The 24678-nt window shown below is 32.9% G+C and overlaps 1 protein-coding gene across 1 annotated transcript in view; it reads left to right on the top strand.

The window, feature by feature from the left end:
• Positions 1 to 24678, top strand: part of beat-IIIa (beaten path IIIa) — a 110376-nt gene that overhangs the window by 12561 nt on the left and 73137 nt on the right. The window contains exon 2 of the mRNA XM_075297127.1: positions 8989 to 9124. Within this exon, the coding sequence (XP_075153242.1) occupies positions 8989 to 9124 (136 nt within the window). The remainder of the gene's footprint in view (positions 1 to 8988; positions 9125 to 24678) is intronic.

Below are 24678 nucleotides of genomic sequence, written 5' to 3'. Positions count from 1 at the left end.
GCCATATACTATGTACCAAATTTCAGCCGGAGCGGATGAAATTTACTTCCCTTAGAGGCTCCGCAAGCCAAATCGGGGGATCGGTTTATATGGGGGCTATATATAATTATATACTAACACCATGCACCAAATTTCAGCCAGATCGGATTAAATTTGTTTCTCTTAGAGGCCCCGCAAGCCAAATCTGGGGATAGGTTTATATGGGGGCTATATATAATTATGGACCGGTGTTGACCAATTTTTGCATAGTTGTTAGAGACCATATACTTACAATATGTAAAATATTTCAGCCGGATCGGATGAAATTTGCTTCTCTTAGAGGCTCCGCAAGCGAAATCTGGGGATCGGTTTATATGGGGGCTATATATATTTATGGACTGATGTGGACCAATTTTTTCATGCTTTTTAAAGTCCATATACTACCACCATGTACCAAATTTCAGCCGGATCGGATGAAATTTGCTTCTCTTATAGGCTCCGCAAGCTATATATGGGGGCTATATATAATTATGGACCGATGTGGACCAATTTTTGCATGGTTGTTAGAGACCATATACTAACACCATGTACCAAATTTCAGCCGGATCGGATGAAATTTGCTTCTGTTAGAGGCTCCGAAAGCCAAATCTGGGGATCGGTCTATATGGGGACTATATATAATTATTGACCGATTTGGACCAATTTTTGCATGGTTGTTAGAGACCATATACTAACACCACGTACAAAATTTCAGCCGGATCGGATCAAATTTGCTTCTCTTAGAGGCTCCGCAAGCCAAATCTGAGCGTCGGTTTACATGGGGGCTATACGTAAAAGTGGTCCGATATGGCCCATTTCCAATACCGTCCACCTACGACAATAACAACTACTTGTAACATGTTACAAGTCGATAGCTTGTTTCGTTCGGAAGTTAGCGTGATTTCAACAGACGGACGGACATGCTTAGATCGACTCAGAATTTCACCACGACCCAGAATATATATACTTTATGGGGTCTTAGAGCAATATTTCGATGTATTACAAACGGAATGACAAATTTAATATACCCCCCATCCTACGGTGGAGGGTATAAAAAGAGAATTGTGTCTTAAAAGTATCCTTACTTGTATTCTCCGCTTCTTTGGCTCGGAATCAATACCAAAATTGTAATAGTAAAGACAAAATCTTTGGAACCGGTCATGCTTTTTTTCAGTGTAGCTGCAATTCTAGGTGTCTTTGGCAATATTGCTTAGGCTGAGTCGATATACCATAGCCTTGTCCCTATGTCCTTAGGTTAAAGGTTAGGTTAAAGTGGAACTTATTCCAGGCTCACTTAGACTATTTAGTACATTATGGTATGTCCTTCCGTCCGTCTGTCTGTGGACACATTTTTGTGATCAATGCCCGGGTCGCAGTTTTAGTCCAATCGACTTCAAATTTGGCACATGTTTCTGTTTTGGGTCAGAATGGAACCCTAATGAGAAAATCGGTGCAAATTTAGATATAGCTCCCATATATATCTTTTGCCCGATATGCACTTATATGGCCCCAGAAGCCACAGGTTTTCCCTAATTTGCTTTAAAATTTTCACAAGAATAACAAGTAAGGAAAGTCTAAAGTCGGGCGGGGCCGACTATATTATACCCTGCACCACTTTGCAGATCTAAATTTTCGATACAATATCACATCCGTCAAATTTGTTGGCGGCTATATATAAAGGTTTGTCCCAAATACATACATTTAAATATCACTCGATTTGGACAGGATTTGATAGACTTTTACAAAATCTATAGACTCAAAATTTAAATCTGAACCGATTTCAACCAAATTTGGCACGCATAGCTACAATGCTAATTCTATTCCCTGTGCAAAATTTCAATTAAATCGTAGCAAAAAATTGGCCTCTGTGGTCATATGAGTGTAAATCGGGTGAAAGCTATATATGGGAGCTATATCTAAATCTGAACCGATTTGGCTGATATTTTGCAAGTTTTTCGAGACTGTTAAAATATTCGAATGTACAAATGCACAAACTTATTATACCCTGTACCACAGTAGTGGTGAAGGGTATAAAAATTGGTACTATAGTTAAGTGGGCTAAATTTTATTGAAATGGGTTCAGATTTAGATTTTTACCCCGAAGTATTCTTACGACTGCAACTCTCTGTGATTTTTATTGAAATGGGTTCAGATTTAGATTTTTACCCCGAAGTATTCTTACGACTGCAACTCTCTGTGATAGAATTTTTGTAAAAAATTACTATTGGTACCATGGATACCATGAATTTTGCTGCTTACTGTATATTTTAATATTTCGTTTGATGTGCATGCAATCGACAAACACTGTGAAACTATGAAACTATGTGCATGTGGTAAATGTGAAAGTGTGTATGTGGTTAATGTTACTTGGGGGAAAAGTAGTAATTTTATTTAATATATATTTTTATACCCTCCACCATAGGATGGGGGTATATTAACTTTGTCATTCCGTTTGTAACACATCGAACTATTGCTCTAAGACCCCATAAAGTATATATATTCTGGGTCGTGGTGAAATTCTGAGTCGGTCTGAGCATGTCCGTCCGTCCGTCTGTTGAAATCACGCTAACTTCCGAACGAAACAATCTATCGACTTGAAACTTGGCACAAGTAGTTGTTATTGATGTAGGTCGGATGGTATTGCAAATGGGCCATATCGGTCCACTTTTACGTATAGCCCCCTATAAACGGACCCCGAAATTTGGCATCGATCCGGCTGAAATTTGGTACATGGTGTTAGTATATGGTCTCTAACAACCATGCAAAAATTGGTCCATAATTATATATAGCCCCCATATAAACCGATCCCCTGACTTGGCTTGCGGAGCCTCTAAGAGAAGCAAATTTCATCCGATCCGGCTGAAATTTGGTACATGGTGTTGGTATATGTTCTCTAAGGACCATGCAAAAATTGGTCCATATCGGTCCATAATTATATATAGCCCCCATATAAATCGATCCCCAGATTTGATCTCCGGAGCCTCTTGGAGGAGCAAAATTCATCCGATCCGGTTGAAATTTGCAACGTGGTGTTAGTATAATGCCGCTAATAACCATGCTCAAATTTGTCCATATCGGTCTATAGTTATATATAGCCGATCCCCAATCACACAAAAATTGGTCCATATCGGTTCATAATCATGGTTGCCACTCGAGCCAAAAATAATCTACCAAAATTTTATTTTTATAGAAAACATTGTCAAAATGTTATTTCTATAGAAAATGTTGTCAAAATTTTATTTCTATAGAAAATTTTGACAAAATTTTATTTCTATAGAAAATTTTGTCAAAATTTTACTTCTATAGAAAATTTTGTCAAAATTGTATTTCTATAGAAACTTTAAACTTAATTATATACGTATTTAATCGGCCTTTTTAGTTTAATATATACCATGTATGGACTATGTTGTATTTATTACGCTGTTAGGAAGTTTTAAGATACCTTGTCATCGGCTTCAGTAGAAGTTTCTACGCAATCCTTGGTGGAGTGTACATAAGATTCGGCCTGGCCGAACTTACGGCCGTATATACTTGTTTTTACTCTTATGTGTTTATTTAAAGAGAAGACTGTGAAAGATGAGCGCTAATTTAAACCTGATAAACGCTCATTCCAGTGTGTGATTCCGGACAATAACATACATACAGTCTGTCAAGAAAGTCTTTTGACATTCCCAACTATTTCAAATCCAAAAAAAAAATTGAAAAATTGAAATATTAAATATTTTATTAAATTTTTAATTCTGTGTACGTATGTATACTTTGCAAAATACATAATAAAATATTATTTTAAAATTTCATTATATTTAATTTTGGAACAAAACATAATTTTGATCCCATTGTCAAAACACTTTCTTGACAAACTGTATCTATTTATTTCATATTTATACCCTGCGCCACAATGTGAAACAGAATATTATAAGTTAGTGCATATGTTTGCAACATCCAGAAGGAGACGAGATAGACACATGGTGTCTTTGGGAAAAATGCTCAGGGTGGGCTCCTGAGTCGATATAGCCATGTCCGTCTGTCCGTGAACACATTTTTCTAATCAAAAGTCTAGGTCGCAGTTTTAGTCCAATCGAATTCAAATTTGGCACAGGTATGTGTTTTGGTTCAGAATAGAACCCTATTGATTTTTGAAGAAATCGGTTCAGATTTAGATATAGCTCCCATATATATATTTCGCCCGATATGGACTTATATGGCCCCAGAAGCCAGAGTTTTTCCCTAATTTGCTTAAAATTTTGCACAAGAAGAACAATTAGTACTATAGTCAAGTGTGCCAAATTTTATTGCAATCGGTTCAGATTTAGATATAGCTCCCATATATATCTTTCGCCCGATATGGACTAATACGGTCCCAGAAGCCAGAGTTTTACCCCAATTTAGTTGAAATTTTGCACTAAGAGTACAATTAGTAGTGTAGTCAAGTGTGCCAAATTTTATTGAAATCGCCCGATTTACACTCATATGACCACAGTGGCCAATCTTTTACTCCGATTTAATTGAAATTTTGCACAGGGAGTAGAATTAGCATTGTAGCTATGCGTGCCAAATTTGGTTGAAATCGGTTCAGATTTAGATATAGCTCCCATATATATTTCGCCCGATATGGACTTATATGGCCCCAGAAGCCAGAGTTTTTCCCTAATTTGCTTAAAATTTTTCACAATTTAGCTTCCATATATAGCTTTCGCCCGATTTACACTCATATGACCACAGAGGCAAATTTTTAACTCCGATTTGGTTGACATTTTGCACAGGGAGTAGAATTAGCATTATAGCTATGCGTGCCAAATTTGGTTGAAATCGGTTCAGATTTAGATATAGCTCCCATATATATGTTTTTCTGATTTCGACAAAAATGGTAAATTTATAGAAGTGATATTCAATTTATTCGTAGCTTCATTTAATGAACATATATAATTTTACGAATTACATCACGAAACATTAAAGTCCACCCCAAATTTATTGAAAATATTTACTTTCCCTTTACTGTTCGTAGTATGAAAAAATTTCAGCCAATAACAATGTCATTTACCTGCTTCTAAATTTTGTTTTGTCCTTTTGAGAATTTCATGTTAATAAAACCAAATGATTTGTACAAAATATCCAAAACGAAAAAAAAAACTTTAAGCAAAAAGATCATTAATCTTAATTTGGAAAGATGCTTTGGAGAAAAAAAGTGTACGTTATTTGCATATTATTTAGTAAAATTGAAATTTTCGCCAACCATCACTACGACAAAGTTTTACACTTGCGAAGAGGCCTACACAAAAACAGTTTACGCAAATTCATGTTTTTAAATGAAATTTACAAAATGACAGAAGTTGAAAAAAATTGTCTTTGCTAATCTTTATTTAAATGTGCATCGCATAAAAAAGTGTAATTTAGCATTCTTGGGTTTTACGTTAACCAAAAAAAAAAGAAAGCTGCTTGGCCTAATGGGTTGTAAAAGTTTTCAGACTTTTCGCGAGAGAAAGAATATTTGGAAAACATTTTTTTTTGGTGGTAATATTCTTGTAAAAAGTTTCGACATTAAAAAAAAAACTTAAAGTTTGTAAGAGAGTTGATTTACGACAATAAAAACAAGTAATAAAATATTTGGCGAGGTCTATTGACTTAAGCTCACTTCAAAAAGCGAAAACATATGTCACAGAATTTGCCTTACATTCAGCGTCAGGTCAATTACAAAGGCCAATAAATTACAAAAATTAAAGCCGATAGCTTTTGTTTTATTTATTTTAGTTTTAATTATAATAAATTTAATAAATAAACAAGTATACACGGCCGTAAGTTCGGCCAGGCCGAATCTTATGTACCCTCCACCATGGGTTGCGTAGCAATTTCTACTACAGTCTGTCATCCACAATAGAATTACGTAGGTTGCCGATGGCAAGGTATCTTAACACTTCTTAACACCATCTTCTCAAATGCATGTTAGTCCATACGGGGTAAAAATTAAAAAAAAGGCCGATTAAGTACGTATATAATTCAGTTTGAGAAAATTTTCTGTAGAAATAAAATTTAAAAAAAAAAAAAAAAAAAAATTCTATAGAAATAAAATTTTGACAAAATTTTCTATAGCAATAAAATTTGACAATATTTTCTATAGAAATAAAATTTTGATAAAATTTTCTATAGCAATAAAATTTGACAAAATTTGTTTTGAATTTATTTCGGCATAAGCCGGCTCTCATACAAAACCATTTTTCGGGAGGTTCAAGTGTGGTTCATTGTTGGGTTTAATGAACTGCCTGAATTTATTCTGATAATTGGTTGATAGTTTTGCTGCAAGTAGAGGATGCTGATGAGGAATGTGGTAATTCCGAAACGTGCGTCCATCCAACCATCTTGCAGTCTACAGGGCTTTGCCCAAATAAATTTGACAAACATTCTTTTCCTCTGTTGGGTAAGCTATACTTGTAGTTTAGTCAATGTATGGTTTTAAGCTGCAATAAAAACAACAACAATGCGAAATAAAATTTTTTATTTTTATTTATTTATTTTTTTGTTTTTTTTTTATTGACAAAATTTTGTATAGTAATAGTATTTTGACAAAATTTTCTATAATAATAAAATTTAGACAAAATTTTCTATAGAAATAAAATTTTGGTAGATTATTTTTGGGGATCGGCTATATATAAATATAGACCGATATGGACCAATTTTGGCATGGTTGTTAGCTGCCATATACTAGCGCAATATACCACATTTCACCATGTACCAAATTTCAACCGGGTCGGATGAATTTTGCTCTTCCAAGGGGCTTCGGAGTTCAAATCTAGGGATCGGTTTATATGGGGGCTACATATAAATATGGACCGATATAGACCAATTCCTGCATGGTTGTTAGAGACCATAAACTAACACCACGTACCAAATTTCAACCGAATCGGATGAATTTTGCTCATCCATGAGGCTCCGGAGGTCAAATCTGGGGATCGGTTTATATGGGGGCTATATATAATTATGGACCGATATGGACCAATTTTTGCATGGTTGTTAGAGATCATATGCTGACATCATGTACCAAATTTCAGCCGGATCGGATAAAATTTGCTTCTCTTAGAGGCTCCGCAAGCCAAATCTGGGGATGGGTTTATATGGGGGTATATATAATTATGGACCGCTATCGACCACTTTTTGCATGGTTGTTAGAGATCATATGCTGACATCGTGTACCAAATTTCAGCCAGATCTGATGAAATTTGCTTCTCTTAGAGGATCCGCAAGCTAAATCTGGTGATCGGTTTATATGAGGGCTATATAGAATTATGGATCGATGTGGACCAATTTTTGCACGATTGTTAGAGATCATATGCTGACATCATGTACCAAATTTCAGCCGGATCGGATGAAATTTGCTTCTCTTAGGGCTCCGCAAGCCAAATCTGGGGATCGGTTTATATGGGGGCTATATATAATTATGAACCGATGTGGACCAATTTTTGCATGGTTCTTAGAGACCATATACTAACACCATGTACCAAATTTCAGCCGCATCGGATGAAATTTGCTTCAGGCTCACTTAGGCTATTCAGTCCATTGTGATACCACATTGGTGAACTTTTCTCTTAACACTGAGTGCTGCCCGATTCCATGTTAAGCTCAATTACAAGGGACCTCCTTTTTATAGCCGAGTCCGAACGGCGTTCCACATTGCAGTGAAACCACTTAGAGAAGCTTTGAAACCCTCAGAAATGTCTCCAGCATTACTGAGGTGGGATAATCCACCGCTGAAAAACTTTTTGGTGTTCGGTGTCCTTTTTATAGCCGAGTCCGAACGGCGTTACACATTGCAGTGAAACCACTTAGAGAAGCTTTAAAACCCTCAGAAATGTCTCCAGCATTACTGAGGTGGGATAAACCACCGCTGAAAAAATTTTTTGTGTTCGGTCGAAGCAGGAATCGAACCCATGACCTTGTGTATGCAAGGCGGGCATGCTAACCATTGCACCACGGTGGCTCCTTGACACCATATACTAACACCATGTACCAAATTTCAGCCGGATCGGATAAAATTTGCTTCTCTTGAGGATCCGCAAGCCAAATTTGGGAGTCCGTTTATATGGGGGCTATACGTAAAAGTGGACCGATATGGCCCATTTGCAAGTTAGCGTGATTTCAATAGACGGGCGGACGGACATGCTCAGATCGACTCAGAATTTCACCACGACCCAGAATATACTTTATGGGGTCTTATGTGTTACAAACGGAATGACAAAGTTAATATACCCCCATCCTATGGTGGAGGGTATAAAAATGAAAATAACATAAAATTAATAAATACTTTACCAACGCCCCACATTTTACACCCTTCACCACTACTGTGGTACAGGCTATAATAAGTTTGCGAATTTGTATGTAACGCCAGGAAAGAAATGTCTGAGAATGTTTTTTTTTTTGGCGAGAAATCATAGTCCTTCTCTGCGTACACGACAATGCGATATCTCACACATCGGCTCAGACAACTGTCACCGCCGTATAACCCTGACTTGGCAGCAAATGGTTTGATTCCCGCATTTAAAAAAGGAAATGAAATGTCAACTTTTTGGACACCTGAAGAAGCTGTTGATGCGTTCAGAATGCAGTTTTTGGAGATACCTCAATCAGAGTGGCAAAAGTGCTTCGTCAATTGGTTCAACTGCCTGTATAGATCTTAAAATATTAAAAAAAAAAAAACGATTTTCGATTATTAATAATTTTCTCGAAATATAAAAGGCAAGCAATTAGTACTATGCCATTGTTCTTTGAAGTCGTTCACGTCTTCGGAACAGAAGGACGATCAAACAGAGTAATGCCCTGCTTTATACCTCATACACATGCCTTTTTAAATAGCATACAAACAAGAACATTCTCATTATATACAAAAGTCCTAACATTACTAAACACAGGCACTGTATTGATTTCTTGCCATTATTTATACATCGTTTCATTTTTTTTCTCTTCTTTTTCTTCTCATTCCAGTTACGTAATTCATCAGATACGCAAGTGATGTTGAGACGCGTTACCCTTCAGTCAACTGGCGTATACAAATGTGAGGTTTCCGGCGAAGCGCCAGCATTCAATACAGTTTCTGAATCAGAAACCATGACAGTCGTAAGTAAGTATTGGAGTGTCACCAGGAGACCAAGTAATGTCGTACATACCGCTTAGTATTGTTGTTCATGAAAATTGTGTATCCGTATCGTGGGAAATATGTACGTACGTATGTACCATGGTAAGCCATCGATGAGCACTCCTACCGCGGCAAGCGACAAGTATGCCAAGTTGATTTGCATTTACAAATTAAATTTTCCAGAATGGAGTGCATTTCATTGTGTGAGTTGCTGATGCAGCAAAATAAACGTATCATAGAAGATTGAGTCCCCCACCTATAAATCGAAAATGGGGGGCTGAGCAAACGAGTTTTCGATGTAGTGTAATCACGGTTGCCACTCGAGCCATAAATAATCTACAAAAATTTGGAGAAAATTTTGCAAAATCAAGCAATTTTATTTCTACATAAAATTTTGTCAAACTGTTATTTCTATAGAAAATTTTGTCAAAATTTTATTTCCATATAGAAAAATTTACCAAAACTTTATTTCTATAGAAGATTTTGTCAAGATTTTATGTCTATAGGAAATTTTGTCAATATTTTATGTTTATAGAAAATTTTGTCAAAATTTTATGTCTATAGAAAATTTTGTCAAAATGTTAAGACTATAGAACATTTTGTCAAAGTTTTATGTTTATAGAAATATTTGTCAAAATTTTATGTCTATATAAAATTTTGTCAAAATATAATGGCTATAGAAAATTTTGTCAAAATTTTATGGCTATATACAATTTTGTCAAAATTTTATATCTATATACAATTTTGTTAAAATTTTATGTGTATAGAAAAATTTGTCAAAATTTTATGTCTATATACAATTTTGTCAAAATTTTATGTCATAGATATTCCACCAAAAATTTGGAGAAAATTTTGCAAAACAAAAGAATTTTATTTCTACCTAAAATTTTGTCAAAATATTATGTCAATAGAAAATTTTGTAAAAATTGTATTTCTATAGAATATTTTGTCAAAATTTTATGTCTATAGAAAGTTTTGTCAAAATTTTATGTCTATATAAAATTTTGTCAAAATATAATTTTGTCAAAATTTTATGTCTATGGAAAATTTTTTCAAAATTTTATGCCTATAGAAAATTTTGTCAAAATTTTATGTCTATATACAAATTTGTCAAAATTTTATGTCTATATACAATTTTGTCAAAATTTTATTCCATAGATATTCTACCAAAATTTGGAGAAAATTTTGCAAAACAAAAGAATTTTATTTCTACATAAAATTTTGTCAAAATGTTATGTCAATCGAAAATTTTGTCAAAATTTTATGTCTATAGTAAACTTTGTCAAAATTTTATGTCTATAGAAAATGTTGTCAAAATTTTATGTCTATAGAAAATTTTTTCAAAATTTTATGTCTATATACAATTTTGTCAAAATTTTATGTCTATAGAAAATTTTGTCAAAATTTTATGTCTATAGAAAATTTTGTCAAAATTTTATGTCTATAGAAAATTTTGTCAAAATTTTATGTCTATGTACAATTTTGTCAAAATTTTATGTCTATAGAAAATTTTGTCAAAATTTTATGTCTATAGAAAATTTTGTCTATAGAAAATTTTGCCAAAATTTTATGTCTATAGGCATTTTTTTTTTTAAATTTTATGTTTATAGAAAATTTTGTCAAAAGTTTATGCCTATATACAATTTTGTCAAAATTTTATGTCTATATACCATTTTGTCAAAATTTTATGTTTATAGAAAATTTTTTTGTCAAAATATAATGGCTATGGAAAATTTTTGTCAAAATTTTATGTCTATATAAAACTTTGTCAAAATATAATGGCTATTGAAAATTTTGTCAAAATTTTATGTCTATGGAAAATTTTGTCAAAATTTTATGTCTATAGAAAATTTTGTCAAAATTTCAAAGAACAATTTTGTTAAAATTTTATCCCATAGATATTCTACCAAAATTTGGAGAAAATTTTGCAAAACAAAAGAATTTTATTTCTATATAATATTTTGTCAAAAAGTTATGTCTATATAAAATTTTGTCAAAATTCTATGTCTATAAAATGTTTTGTCAAAATTTTATGTCTATATACAATTTTGTCAAAATTGTATGTCTATGGAAAATTTTGTCAAAATATAATGGCTATAGAAAATTTTATCAAAATTGTATGTCTATGGAATATTTTGTCAAATTTTTATGTCTATAGAAAATTTTATCAAAATTTTATGTCTATAGAAAATTTTATCAAAATTTTATGTCTATAGAAAATTTTTGACAAAATTTTATTTCTATAGAACATATTTTTTTTCAAAATTTCTACAGAAAAAATGTTCTCAAAATTTTATTTTTATGGAAAAATTTGTCAAAATTTTATTTCTAAACAAAATTTTCTTAGAACTTTATTTCTGTAGAAAATTTTGTCAAAATTTTATTTCTATAGAAAATTTTCCCATAATTTTATTTCTATAGAAAGTATTCTCAAATTCTAATTCTATAGAAAATGTTGTCAAAATTTTATTTCTATAGAAATTGTTCTCAACTTCTAATTCTATAGTAGTAGTAGTAGTAGTATCTCTTTATTGTTTAATAAGTTACATTTCATGTTCTAATAATTATGAATATATTGAGTATGAATTCAAGTTAATAAATAAATTGACCCAAGATAAAATAAAACAAAGAGATATACGGCTATGACTTTCGTCGTCAGCCGAACCTTAGACTAATTTTTGCTGAAATCTTGAGTAAAATAAAACGGTACAATTAAATTTTGTTTCAAACATTCAATTAAACTCTGTGGTAATCAAGTCTCTAAACCGTAGCGCCGTTTTTATATAAGATATCATATTCTTCCAGTCTGCCGTTTCCCCTCCATTTAGTATCTCGACTATTTCGTCTTCAGAAAACTGGAGTTTCCCAAAATAATGTTGTCGGTAGACTCCCAATACCGGACAAATTCCCATAAAATGTTGTAGGTTTTCGCACTCACGTAGATTACATAACGTACATTGGTTGTTTGCTGTCGCTTCTCTATAACGTTTATTCCCATTTAGGATTATCAGGTCGCATCTAGTTTTCAGTATCCATGTTATATCTCCGGAGCTGTATTGACCGTTTAAGTACTTAGATCCTATTGTATGGTTAAGTTTTTTATAAAGGGTGATTCTTTTGAGGTTAGGATTTTCATGCATTAGTATTTGACAGATCACGTGGGATTTCAGACATGGTGTCAAAGAGAAAGATGCTCAGTATGCTTTGACATTTCATCATGAATAGACTTACTAACGAGCAACGCTTGCAAATCATTGAATTTTATTACCAAAATCAGTGTTCGTTTCGAAATGTGTTTATCGACAAATTTTGTTCAGCGATGAGGCTCATTTCTGGTTGAATGGCTACGTAAATAAGCAAAATTGCCGCATTTGGAGTGAAGAGCAACCAGAAGCCGTTCAAGAACTGCCCATGCATCCCGAAAAATGCACTGTTTGGTGTGGTTTGTACGCTGGTGGAATCATTGGACCGTATTTTTTCAAAGATGCTGTTGGACGCAACGTTACGGTGAATGGCGATCGCTATCGTTCGATGCTAACAAACTTCTTGTTGCCAAAAATGGAAGAACTGAACTTGGTTGACATGTGGTTTCAACAAGATGGCGCTACATGCCACACAGCTCGCGATTCTATGGCCATTTTGAGGGAAAACTTCGGAGAACAATTCATCTCAAGAAATGGACCGGTAAGTTGGCCACCAAGATCATGCGATTTGACGCCTTTAGACTATTTTTTGTGGGGCTACGTCAAGTCTAAAGTCTACAGAAATAAGCCAGCAACTATTCCACCTTTGGAAGACAACATTTCCGAAGAAATTCGGGCTATTCCGGCCGAAATGCTCGAAAAAGTTGCCCAAAATTGGACTTTCCGAATGGACCACCTAAGACGCAGCCGCGGTCAACATTTAAATGAAATTATCTTCAAAAAGTAAATGTCATGGACCAATCTAACGTTTCAAATAAAGAACCGATGAGATTTTGCAAATTTTATGCGTTTTTTTTTTAAAAAAAGTTATCAAGCTCTTAACAAATCACCCTTTATATTCGGGCATTGGACATTAGAACCTTTTGTAAATAATTATTTTTATATCTCTGTCTTAAGTTCTCTAATAGGATGGTAACCGTGTTATTAAACATATTTTGTGATGTTCTCACTGATATTGGTTGCTGATCAATCTCTCTCAGCATATTATTTATATCCTTAGCCCAGAATAGGTTCTTCTGTATAATGATTTTTGTCATTCGACAAGGAAGTCTTTCCTGGTGGTATTTAAATAGAGTTCTTTTAATATAATTAAGATGCAGGTTAAGTGTATATAAATGTCCCTCCTCAAGTCCGGTTTCGATCGCTAAAGCGTAGTTTGGCGTAGTATCTGGTAGATGTAAAACTTTCTTTAGAAAATATCTTTGTAGTTTGTCTACCTCTTCAAAATTTCCAAAATTTCTAATTCTATAGATAATTTTGTCAAAATTTTATTTATTTAAAAAATTTTGTCAACATTTTTTTTATTTAAAAAAATTTGCCAAAATTTTATTTATTTCAAAAATTTTGTCAAAATTTTATTTATTCAAATTTTTTTTTTCAAAATTTTATTTAATTAAAAAAATTTGTTAACATTTTATTTATTTAAAAAATTTTGTCAACATTTTATTTATTTTTTTTTGTCTTTCGTTTTGTTTTGTTATTGTTGGTTTTGTTCTTTAAGCATTGTTGTTGTTTTTTGATTTCAGTTTAAAACCATGCTGAAATCAAACTACAAGTGTAGCTTAACCAACAGAGGAAAAGAATGTTTGTCAAATTTATTTGGGCAAAGCCCTATAGGCTGCAATATGGTTGGATGGACGCACGTTTCGGAATTACCACATTCCTCATCAGCATCCTCTACTTGCACCAAAATACATGGTTTTAAGCTGAAATCAAAAAACAACAACAAATTTTATTTATTTAAAAATTTTGTCAAAATTTTATTTCTATAGTAAATTTTCTCAAAATACATTTTTCTATAGAAAAGTTTATCAAAATTTTATTTCTATAGAATATTTTGTCAACATTTTATTTCATTATACATTTTATTTCTATATATTTCTATAGAAATTTTTTTCAAAATTTTGTGAATTTTTTTTCTATAGCAATTTTTTTTTTTTTAATTTTATTCCTACAGAAAATTTTGTGAAACATTTGGCTCTCTTAAAAAGTTTTGTCAAAATTTTATTCTTTAGAAAATTGTATGTTTTAAAAAATTCTCTCAAAATTTTATTTCTTTGGAAAATTTTTGTCAAAATGTTTATTTCCAAAAATATTTTCAAAATTTTATTTTTATTTTAATAATGAAATTATTTATTGTTTGGGTTTCTTTGTTCGTGATTTTCATAATTAAATTTGAAAATTACTGTTCTTTTTTTTTGTTTGTTTCACTTCAGCCTTTAAAACGGTTTTGATAAAGTCAACCGAAATATTGGAAATAAAAATAAGATAAAAACATCACTCATATGTTTTTTAATCGACGTATAGCCGAAACTATGAAAATTATTGCTTAAAAATTATATAATTTTCTCAAAACTTTATTTCTTTTGCAAAATTTTGTCAACATTTTATTTCTATAGAAAATTTTGTCAAAATTTTATTTTTATAAAGAGTTCTGTCAACATTTTATATGTACGGGAAATTTGTGAAGCATCGACCAGTTTTAGTACAATTCTACCAGCTGTGGCAACCATGAATGTGATCCATGTGATGGCGGGAAGAGAGACTCTCATGTAAAAGTCAACAAATTAAATCCATTTTTCTGTCTGCCATGTATTATGGCAAATTTCATGAAGTAATGCTCCTAAGTGGGTTTCATTTCCATTCATGTATTAGTTAGTGATCCTAACGAAAAGGGGATAGTGAGATATCATGGAAAAGTTATAAGCATCAATAGTTTAGAGGGAAGGTTTAGGCAAATGAAAATTTTATATAATCTAACCTTGAGAGCTTAGATAAATGAATGAAAACTTTCCGTAACAAGAAGAAAGGATTTCCCCCACACTTTAAATACGTGTTTTTTTTTTTTTTTTTTTTAATTTTAGCATTTTTTTTTTTTGTTAAATATTGTTATCTTCATTTCCTTGAGAACAATTGAAATTGTCCTCTTTCATAGGCAATATAAGCGTCTGTACCTTCGTACCTTCTTTTTTATCCATATGTAGAGATTCTTCTTCAAAAGCCAAACATTAAATGCCGCATTGTATTTTAGCAGGCGCCCTATATTTCTATATGCCCTTAATACATCCTTTATGTTTTCACACCCAATTTATTATGAAGTGCATAAATAATATGGCCCAGATATAGCGATTTATTCTCATGGAAACACACACACACAGACGCCCATACACGCTTTAACGCGTGTGTGTGTGTGAGTTTGTGAAGATGTGTTCATTGCCACTTACACCCTTCCTTCATATAAATTTTCTCACAATCTTTCATTTCACATTTTCCACCAACTTCAACACAAGAACCCCTCATACTCACACTTTCTCGCAGCAGACTGCGAGCCAAATACCTATATTCGCATGCACACATACACGCCACCACTACCACTGCTATTACACATGATTAAGCAAAAATGTGGCATATAAATTCTTCAACTTATGCTGCTTGACATAGCGGCCAGACATCAAAAGTAGAGTAGGCACTATCTAAAATTCCGAAATTTCCCAAAAATGGGGAAATTTTTAAAAACATACCAACACAACAATAATATATAACAGATTTTGTATTAAATTAAATCAAAATATCGGTTGTTTCATGAAAAACAGGATGGTTTTGCAATATCTCAATGACCTTCACGCTTCCAGTACCCTCGTGTTACCTCGATCGTAGCCCAATATTGGCGATTATAAGCCAAAGTGTTCCATATTTAGTATTTTAATTCTACTCCCTGTGCAAAATGTCACGTAAATCGGACTACAACTTTCAACTCTGTGGTCATATGACGGAAAATCGGGCGAAACATATATATGGGAGCTATATCTAAATCTGAACCGATTTAAATAAAATTTAGCACACTCGACTACACTACTAATTGTACTCCTAGTGCAAAATTTCCACCAAATTTGGCCAAAACTCTGGCTTCTGGGGCCATATAAGTCCATATCGGGCGAAATATATATGGGAGCTATATCTAAATTTGAACCGATTTCAATCAAATTTTGCACACTATACTATACGACCAAGTGTTATGTTTTTGCAAAATTTCAAGCAAATCAGTGTAAAACTCTGGCTTCTGGTCCAAACGAGTGCATATCGGGCGAAAGATATATATGGGAGCTATATCTAAATCTGAACCGATTTCTTCCAAAATCAATAGGGTTCTATTCTGACCCAAATTTGAAGGCGATTGAACTTAAAATGCGACCTAGACTTTGATCACAAAAATATGTTCACAGACAAACGGACGGACAGACGGACATGGATAGATCGACTCAGGAACCAACCCTGAGCATTATTGCCAAAGACACCATGTGTCTATCTCGTCTCCTTCTGGGTGGTGCAAACATATGCACTAACTTATAATACCCTGTTCCACAGTGTGGCGCAGGGTATAAAAAATAAAACAAAATTTTTGGGAATAGAAATCTAACTCGTGGCCGCAAAATTCACTGTTTTTACACCGAAACAATTATTTTTATTAAAAAAAGTTTATACTCGTTGCTTCAATTTTTTTATACCCTCCACCATAGGATGGGGGGGTATATTAAATTTGTCATACAGTTTGTAACACATCGAAATATTGCTCTAAGACCCAATAAAGTATATATATTCTGGGTCGTGGTGAAATTGTGAGTCGATCTAAGCATGTCCGCCCGCCCGTCTGTTGAAATCACGCTAACTTCCGAACGAAACAAGCTTTCTCCTTGAAACTTGGCACAAGTAGTTGTTATTGATGTAGGTCGGATGGTATTGCAAATGGGCCATATCGGTTCACTTTTACGTATAGCCCCCATCTGGCTGAAATTTGGTACATGGTGTTAGTATATGGTCTCTAACAACCATGCAAAAATTTGTCCACATCGGTCCATAATTATATATAGCCCCCATATAAACCGATCCCCCGATTTGGCTTTCGGAGTCTCTAAGAGAAACAAATTTCATTCGATCCGGCTGAAAGTTGGTACATGGTGTTTGTATATGGTCTTTAACACCCATGCAAAAATTTGTCCACATCGGTCCATAATTATATATAGCCCCTATATAAACCGATCACCAGATTTGACCTCCGGAGCCGTTTGGAAGAGCAAAATTCATCCGATTCGGTTGAAATTTGGTAAGTGATGTTAGTATCCAAAATTCATCTGATTCAGTTGATAATTGGTACGTGGTGTTAATATATGGCCTCAAATACCCATGTGAAAATTGGTCGAAATCGGTCCATAATTATATATAGCCCGGATTTGACCTCCGGAGCCCCTTGGAAGAGCAAAATTCAACCGATTCGGTTGAAATTTGATAAGTGATGTTAGTATCCAACAACCATTCCATAATTATATATAGCCCCCATCCCATATATAGCATCCCGATCCCCAGATTTGACCTCCGGAGTCTCTTGGAAGACCAAAATTCATCTGATTCAGTTGATATTTGGTACGTGGTGTTAGTATCCAACAACCATGCAGGAATTAGTTCATATCAGTTAGCTCATATCAATTATATATAGCCCCCATATAAACCGATCCCCAGATTTGACCTCCGGTGCCTTTTGGAGAAGCAAAGTTCATCCGATCTGGTTGAAATTTGGTACGTGGTGGTAGTATATGATATTTAACAACCATGCCAAAAGTGGTCCATATCAGTCCATAAACATATATAGCCCCAATATAAACCGATCCCGAGATATGGTTTTGGAGCCTCTTGGAGGAGCAAATTTCATCCGAGTCAGTTGAAATTTGGTACATTGTGCTAGTATATGGCCGTTAACAATCATGTCTAACTAGGTCCAGATCGGTCTATAGTTATATATAGCCCTCAGATAAATCGATCCCCAATCACACAAAAATTGGTCCATATCAAGTTCATAATTCTATATAGCCCCCATATTTCAATTCTGGCTCTCTACGTACCGTGCAAAAGTCGATGTCGATTCGTAATTATTTGTAGACTTACCTATACATAACTTTTTTGTCTAATATATACCAAGTATGGACTAACTCACAATTTAGAAATCGATGTTAAGAAGTTTTAAGATACCACAACCCAAGTAATTCGATTGTGGATGACAGTCTTTCGTAGAAGTTTCAACGTAATCCATGGTGGAGGGTACATAAGATTCGGCCCGGCCGAACTTACGGCCATATATACTTGTTTCGTAAAATATTGAGGTAATCATTCGGTATCGTTTTAATCTCGCAAGTTTTGTAAACTTGCTCTCTGTTGTGTATACGTCAACAGAGAGCAAGTTTACAAAACTTGCGAGATTAAAACGATACCAACAACATCTTTATTTATTATACCCACCACCATAGAATGGTGACGGGGGTATAATAAGTTTGTCATTCCGTTTGTAACACATCGAAATATCGATTTCCGACTATATAAAGTATATATATTCTTGATCAGGGAGAAATTCTAAGACGATATAACGATGTCCGTCTGTCTGTCTGTCTGTCTGTTGTAATCACGCTACAGTCTTCAATAATGAAGCAATCGTGTTGAAATTTTGCACAAACTCGTCTTTTGTCTGCAGGCAGGTCAAGTTCGAAGATGGGCTATATCGGTCCAGGTTTTGATATAGTCCCCATATAAACTGACTTCCCGATTTGGGGTCTTGGGCTTATAGAAATCGTAGTTTTAATCCAATTTGCCTGAAATTGGAAATCTAGAGGTATTGCAGGACCACAAATACGCGTGCCGAAAATTTTGAGTATCGATGCATATTTTGGTATAGCCCCCATATAGACCGATCTCCCGATTTTAATTCTTGGGCTTATAGAAACTGCAGTTTTTATCTAATTTGCCTGAAATTTGAAATCTAGAGGTATTTTATGACCATAAAGAGGTGTGCCAAAAATGGTGAGTATCGGTCCATATTTTGGTATAACCCCCATATAGACCGATCTCCCGATTTTAATTCTTGGGCTTATAGAAACTGCAGTTTTTATCCAATTTGCCTGAAATTTGAAATCTAGAGGTATTTTATGACCATAAAGAGGTGTGCCAAAAATGGTGAGTATCGGTCTATGTTTTGGTATAGCCCCCATATAGACTGATCTCCCGATTTTACTTCTTGGGCTTATAGAAACCGCAGTTTTTATCCAATTTGCTTGAAATTTGAAATCTAGAGGTATTTTATGACCATAAAGAGGTGTGCCAAAAATGGTGAGTATCGGTCCATATTTTGGTATAACCCCCATATAGACCGATCTCCCGATTTTAATTCTTGGGCTTATAGAAACTACAGTTTTTATCCAATTTGCCTGAAATTTGAAATCTAGAGGTATTTTATGACCATAAAGAGGTGTGCCAAAAATGGTGAGTATCGGTCTATGTTTTGGTATAGCTCCCATATAGACCGATCTCCCGATTTTACTTCTTGGGCTTATAGAAACCGCAGTTTTTATCCAATTTACCTGAAATTTGAAATCTAGAGGTATTTTATGAACATAAAGAGGTGTGCCAAAAATGGTGAGTATCGGTCAATGTTTTGGTATAGCCCCCATATAGACCGATCTCCCGATATTACTTCTTGGGCTTATAGAAACCGCAGTTTTTATCCAATTTATTTGAATTTTGAAATCGAGAGGTACTTTAGAACCGTAAAGAGGTGTGCCAAAAATGGTGAGTATCGGTCCATATTTTGGGAGCCACCGTGGTGCAATGGTTAGCCTGTCCGCCTTGCATACACAGGGTCGTGGGTTCAAACCAAGTTTCGACCGAACACCAAAAAGTTTTTAAGCGGTGGATTATCCCTCCTCAGTAATGCTGGTGACATTGCTGAGGGTTTCAAAGCTTCTCTAAGTGGTTTCACCACAATGTGGAACGCCGTTCGGACTCGGCTATAAAACGGAGGCCCCTTGTCATTGAGCTTAATATGGAATCGGGCAGCACTCAGTGATTAGAGAGAAGTTCACCAATGTGGTATCACAATGGACTGAATAGTCTAAGTGAGCCTGATACATCGGGCTGCCACATAACCTAACCTAACCTAACCTAACCTAACCATCGCTCCATATTTTGGTATAGCCCCCAATAGACCTATTTCCTGATTTTACTTCTTGGGCTTCTAGAATCCGAATTTTTTATCCTATTTTCCTGAAATTGGAAATATAGAGGTATTTTCGGGCCATAAAGAGGTGTGCCGAAAACGGTGAGTATCGCTCCATATTTTAGTATAGCCCCCATAAGAAAGATTTTCCGGTTTAACTCCTTGGGTTTCTAGAAACCGTAGTTTTTATCTGATTTGCCTGAAATTGTAAATATATATGTTGGGCTCACAAAAACGTGTATCGGATTAAGTTCTTATCGGTCCATTTGGTAATGCCTCCATATAGACCGACTTCACTTCTTGAGGGAGTAGAAGGCCAACTGATCATGAAAATTGCTTGAAACTCAATGTAAAATTTCCAAATTTTACCTTTCGGGTGAAAAACTACAGATTTAAGATTTCAAATCAAGACGTTATTTTATAATTTTCTTGCACACTTACAAGAGATGTTAATAATTCCTCTAAAACTCAAACAAAAATGGTTCTTATAAATCCAGAATCTGATATAGTCCTCATAGGTGAAATCTTTAAATTTATCTTCCGGAAATATCCTCAAGCCCTCCTGAAATTTCAAAGGAAACCCTAATATTTGGTTCATGGTGGTGGGTATTTAAGATTCGGCCCGGCCGAACTTACTGCTGTATATACTTGTTTTTTGTTAATATTGATTTAAAGATCTATTTCGTACCACATTCGTGATTGAAAATATTTTCAAATATGTAAACCCCTAATCAAAATGCATACATAGCTTCACACCAATAGATTTCTGTGTATGCTTATAGAAAATTTGAAAATAACTGCAATCAAAAAATTCACGTTAATACAAAAAGTATGCACAAAGAACAGAATGTGATTCAAAAAAAAAAAAAAATAGACTTGTGGCCTTGTAACATAGAATTATGTGAAGAAGAAAAAACTCACATGGGTGGTATCAGTGTGTCAGTGAGAGGTAGAGAGAAATATCTCACATAATTATCATCACCATTAGCAGTATTAACATCCAAGTCTATTATGGCCAAAAATCACATACGCGTTCTTGTGTTTTTTTTTTTTTTTTTCTTTCTTGGGGTGAATTATGAATAGTGATGCTGACAATGCTTGCAGTGGTTATCACTGCAAAAGCTCTTTGTAAATCCTACTGCATAATGTATGCACACGAATTATTGGATGGAGGTCATAACAGGAATCCAAGCATCATTACCTGCACATACAAAAGAAAGCTATTAAAACGAAATCCAATCTAAAAACTCCAAGCGAAGGAATGTCGATGTAAAAATTCATCATAACATTGTTAATAAGAGGTATAACCAAGGTTGCCACTCGTGTCGAATATAATCTACCAAAATTTTAAGAAAATTTTACCAAAATTCTACGAAATTAAAAAAAAAATAATTTAGTTTGAAGTTCTTGGTCAAATTTTTGTGCTTAGCAAATGTTTTTCTTCGAATGAAACGTTTTATTATTTTATTTTAATATATATTGTGATAGTTTTTATTATATATATCATTCAATATTACATAAAAAATTTTTTCAAAATTTTATTCCTATCGAAAAATTTGTCAAAATTTTATTTCTATAGAAAATTTTGTCAAAAGTTTATTTCTTTAGAAAATTTTGTCAAAATTTTATTTCTTTAGGAAATTTTGCCAAAATTTTATATCTATAGAAAATTTTGTCGCAATTTTATTCCTATAGAAAATTTTGTCAAAATTTTATTTCTTTGGAAAATTTTGTCAAAATTTTATTTCTTCAGAAAATTTACTCAAAATTTTATTTCTATAGAAAATTTTGTCAAAATTATATTTCTATAGAAAATTTACTCAAAATTTTATTTCTATAGAAAATGTTGTCAAAATTTTATTTCTATAAAAAACTTTGTCAAAATTTTATTCCTATAGAAAATTTTGTCAACATTTTTTATCTATAGAAAATTTTGTCAAAACTTTATTTCTATAGAAAACTTGGTGGAAATTTTATTTCCATAGAAAATTTTGTCAAAATTTTATTTTCATAAAAAATTTTGTCAAAATTTTATTTCTACAGAAAATTTTGTAAAAATTTTATTTCTTTAGAAAATTTTGTCAAAATTGTATTTCTATAGAAAATTTTGTCGAAATTTTATTTCTATAGACAATTTTGTCAAAATTTTATTTCTTTAGAAAATTTTGTCAGAATTGTATTTCTATAGAAAATTTTGTCGAAATTTTATTTATATAGAAAATTTTGCCAACATTTTATTTCTATAGAAAATGTTGTCAAAATTTTATTTCCATAGAAAATTCTATAGAAAATTTTGCCAACATTTTATTTCTATTGAAAATTTACTCAAAATTTTATTTCAATAGAAAATTTACTCAAAATTTTATTTCTATAGAAAATTTTGTCAAAATTTTATTTCTATAGAAAATTTTGTTAAAATTATAAATGGTGATTTGTTAAGAGCTTGATAACTTTTTTTTAAAAAAAAACGCATAAAATTTGCAAAATCTCATCGGTTCTTTATTTGAAACGTTAGATTGGTCCATGACATTTACTTTTTGAAGATAATTTCATTTAAATGTTGACCGCGGCTGCGTCTTAGGTGGTCCATTCGGAAAGTCCAATTTTGGGCAACTTTTTCGAGCATTTCGGCCGGAATAGCCCGAATTTCTTCGGAAATGTTGTCTTCCAAAGCTGGAATATTTGCTGGCTTATTTCTGTAGACTTTAGACTTGACGTAGCCCCACAAAAAATAGTCTAAAGGCGTCAAATCGCATGATCTTGGTGGCCAACTTACCGGTCCATTTCTTGAGATGAATTGTTCTCCGAAGTTTTCCCTCAAAATGGCCATAGAATCGCGAGCTGTGTGGCATGTAGCGCCATCTTGTTGAAACCACATGTCAACCAAGTTCAGTTCTTCCATTTTTGGCAACAAAAAGTTTGTTAGCATCGAACGATAGCGATCGCCATTCACCGTAACGTTGCGTCCAACAGCATCTTTGAAAAAATACGGTCCAATGATTCCACCAGCGTACAAACCACACCAAATAGTGCATTTTTCGGGATGCATGGGCAGTTCTTGAACGGCTTCTGGTTGCTCTTCACTCCAAATGCGGCAATTTTGCTTATTTACGTAGCCATTCAACCAGAAATGAGCCTCATCGCTGAACAAAATTTGTCGATAAAAAAGCGGATTTTCTGCCAACTTTTATAGGGCCCATTCACTGAAAATTCGACGTTGTGGCAGATCGTAAGTCTATTCATGATGAAATGTCAAAGCATACTGAGCATCTTTCTCTTTGACACCATGTCTGAAATCCCACGTGATCTGTCAAGTACTAATGCATGAAAATCCTAACATCAAAAGAATCACCCTTTATTTATATATACAATTTTGCCGAAATTTTATTTCTATAGAAAATTTTGTAAAAATTTTATTTCTATAGAAAATGTTGTCAAAATTTTATTTCTAGAGAAAATTGTATTTCTATAGAAAATTTTATTTCCATAGAAATTTTTATCAAAATTTTATTTTCATAAAAAATTTTGTCAAAATTTTATTTCTATAGAAAATTTTGTCACAATTTTATTTCTATAAAAAATTTTGTCAAAATTTTATTTCTATAGAAAATGTACTCAAAAATTTATTTCTATAGAAAATTTTGTCATCATTTTATTTCTATAGAAAATTTTGTCAAAATTTTATTTCTATAGAAAATGTTGTCAAAATTTTATTTCTATAGGAAATTTTGTCATCATTTTATTTCTATAGAAAATTTTGTCAACATTTTATATCTATAGAAAATTTTGTCAAAATTGTATTTCTATAGAAAATTTACTCAAAATTTTATTTCTATAGAAATTGTTGTCAAAATTTTATTTCTATAAAAAATATGTAAAAATTTTATTTCTATAGAAAATTTTGTCAACATTTTACATCTATATAAAATTTTGCCAACATTTTGTATTTATAGAAAATGTTCTCAAAATTTTATTTTTATAGAAAATTTCGTCAAAATTTTATTTCCATAGAAAATTCTATAGAAAATTTTGTCAAAATTATATTTCTATAGAAAATTTTGTCAAAATTTCAATAGAAAATTTACTCAAAATTTTATTTCTATAGAAAATTTTGTCGATATCTTATTTCTATGGAAAATTTTGTCAAAACTTTATTTCTATAGAAAAATTTGTCAAAATTTTATTTCTATAGAAAATTTTTTCAAAATTTTTTTTTCTATAGAAAATTTTGTCAACATTTTATATCTATAGAAAATTTTGTCAAAATTTTATTTCTATAGAAAATTTTGTCAAAATTTTAT

Source organism: Haematobia irritans, chromosome 2, assembly GCF_050003625.1.
Source record: "Haematobia irritans isolate KBUSLIRL chromosome 2, ASM5000362v1, whole genome shotgun sequence".
NCBI lineage: Eukaryota > Metazoa > Arthropoda > Insecta > Diptera > Muscidae > Haematobia > Haematobia irritans.
Note: the sequence above shows the minus strand (reverse complement) of the source record. Positions and strands in the feature narration are given on the sequence as shown.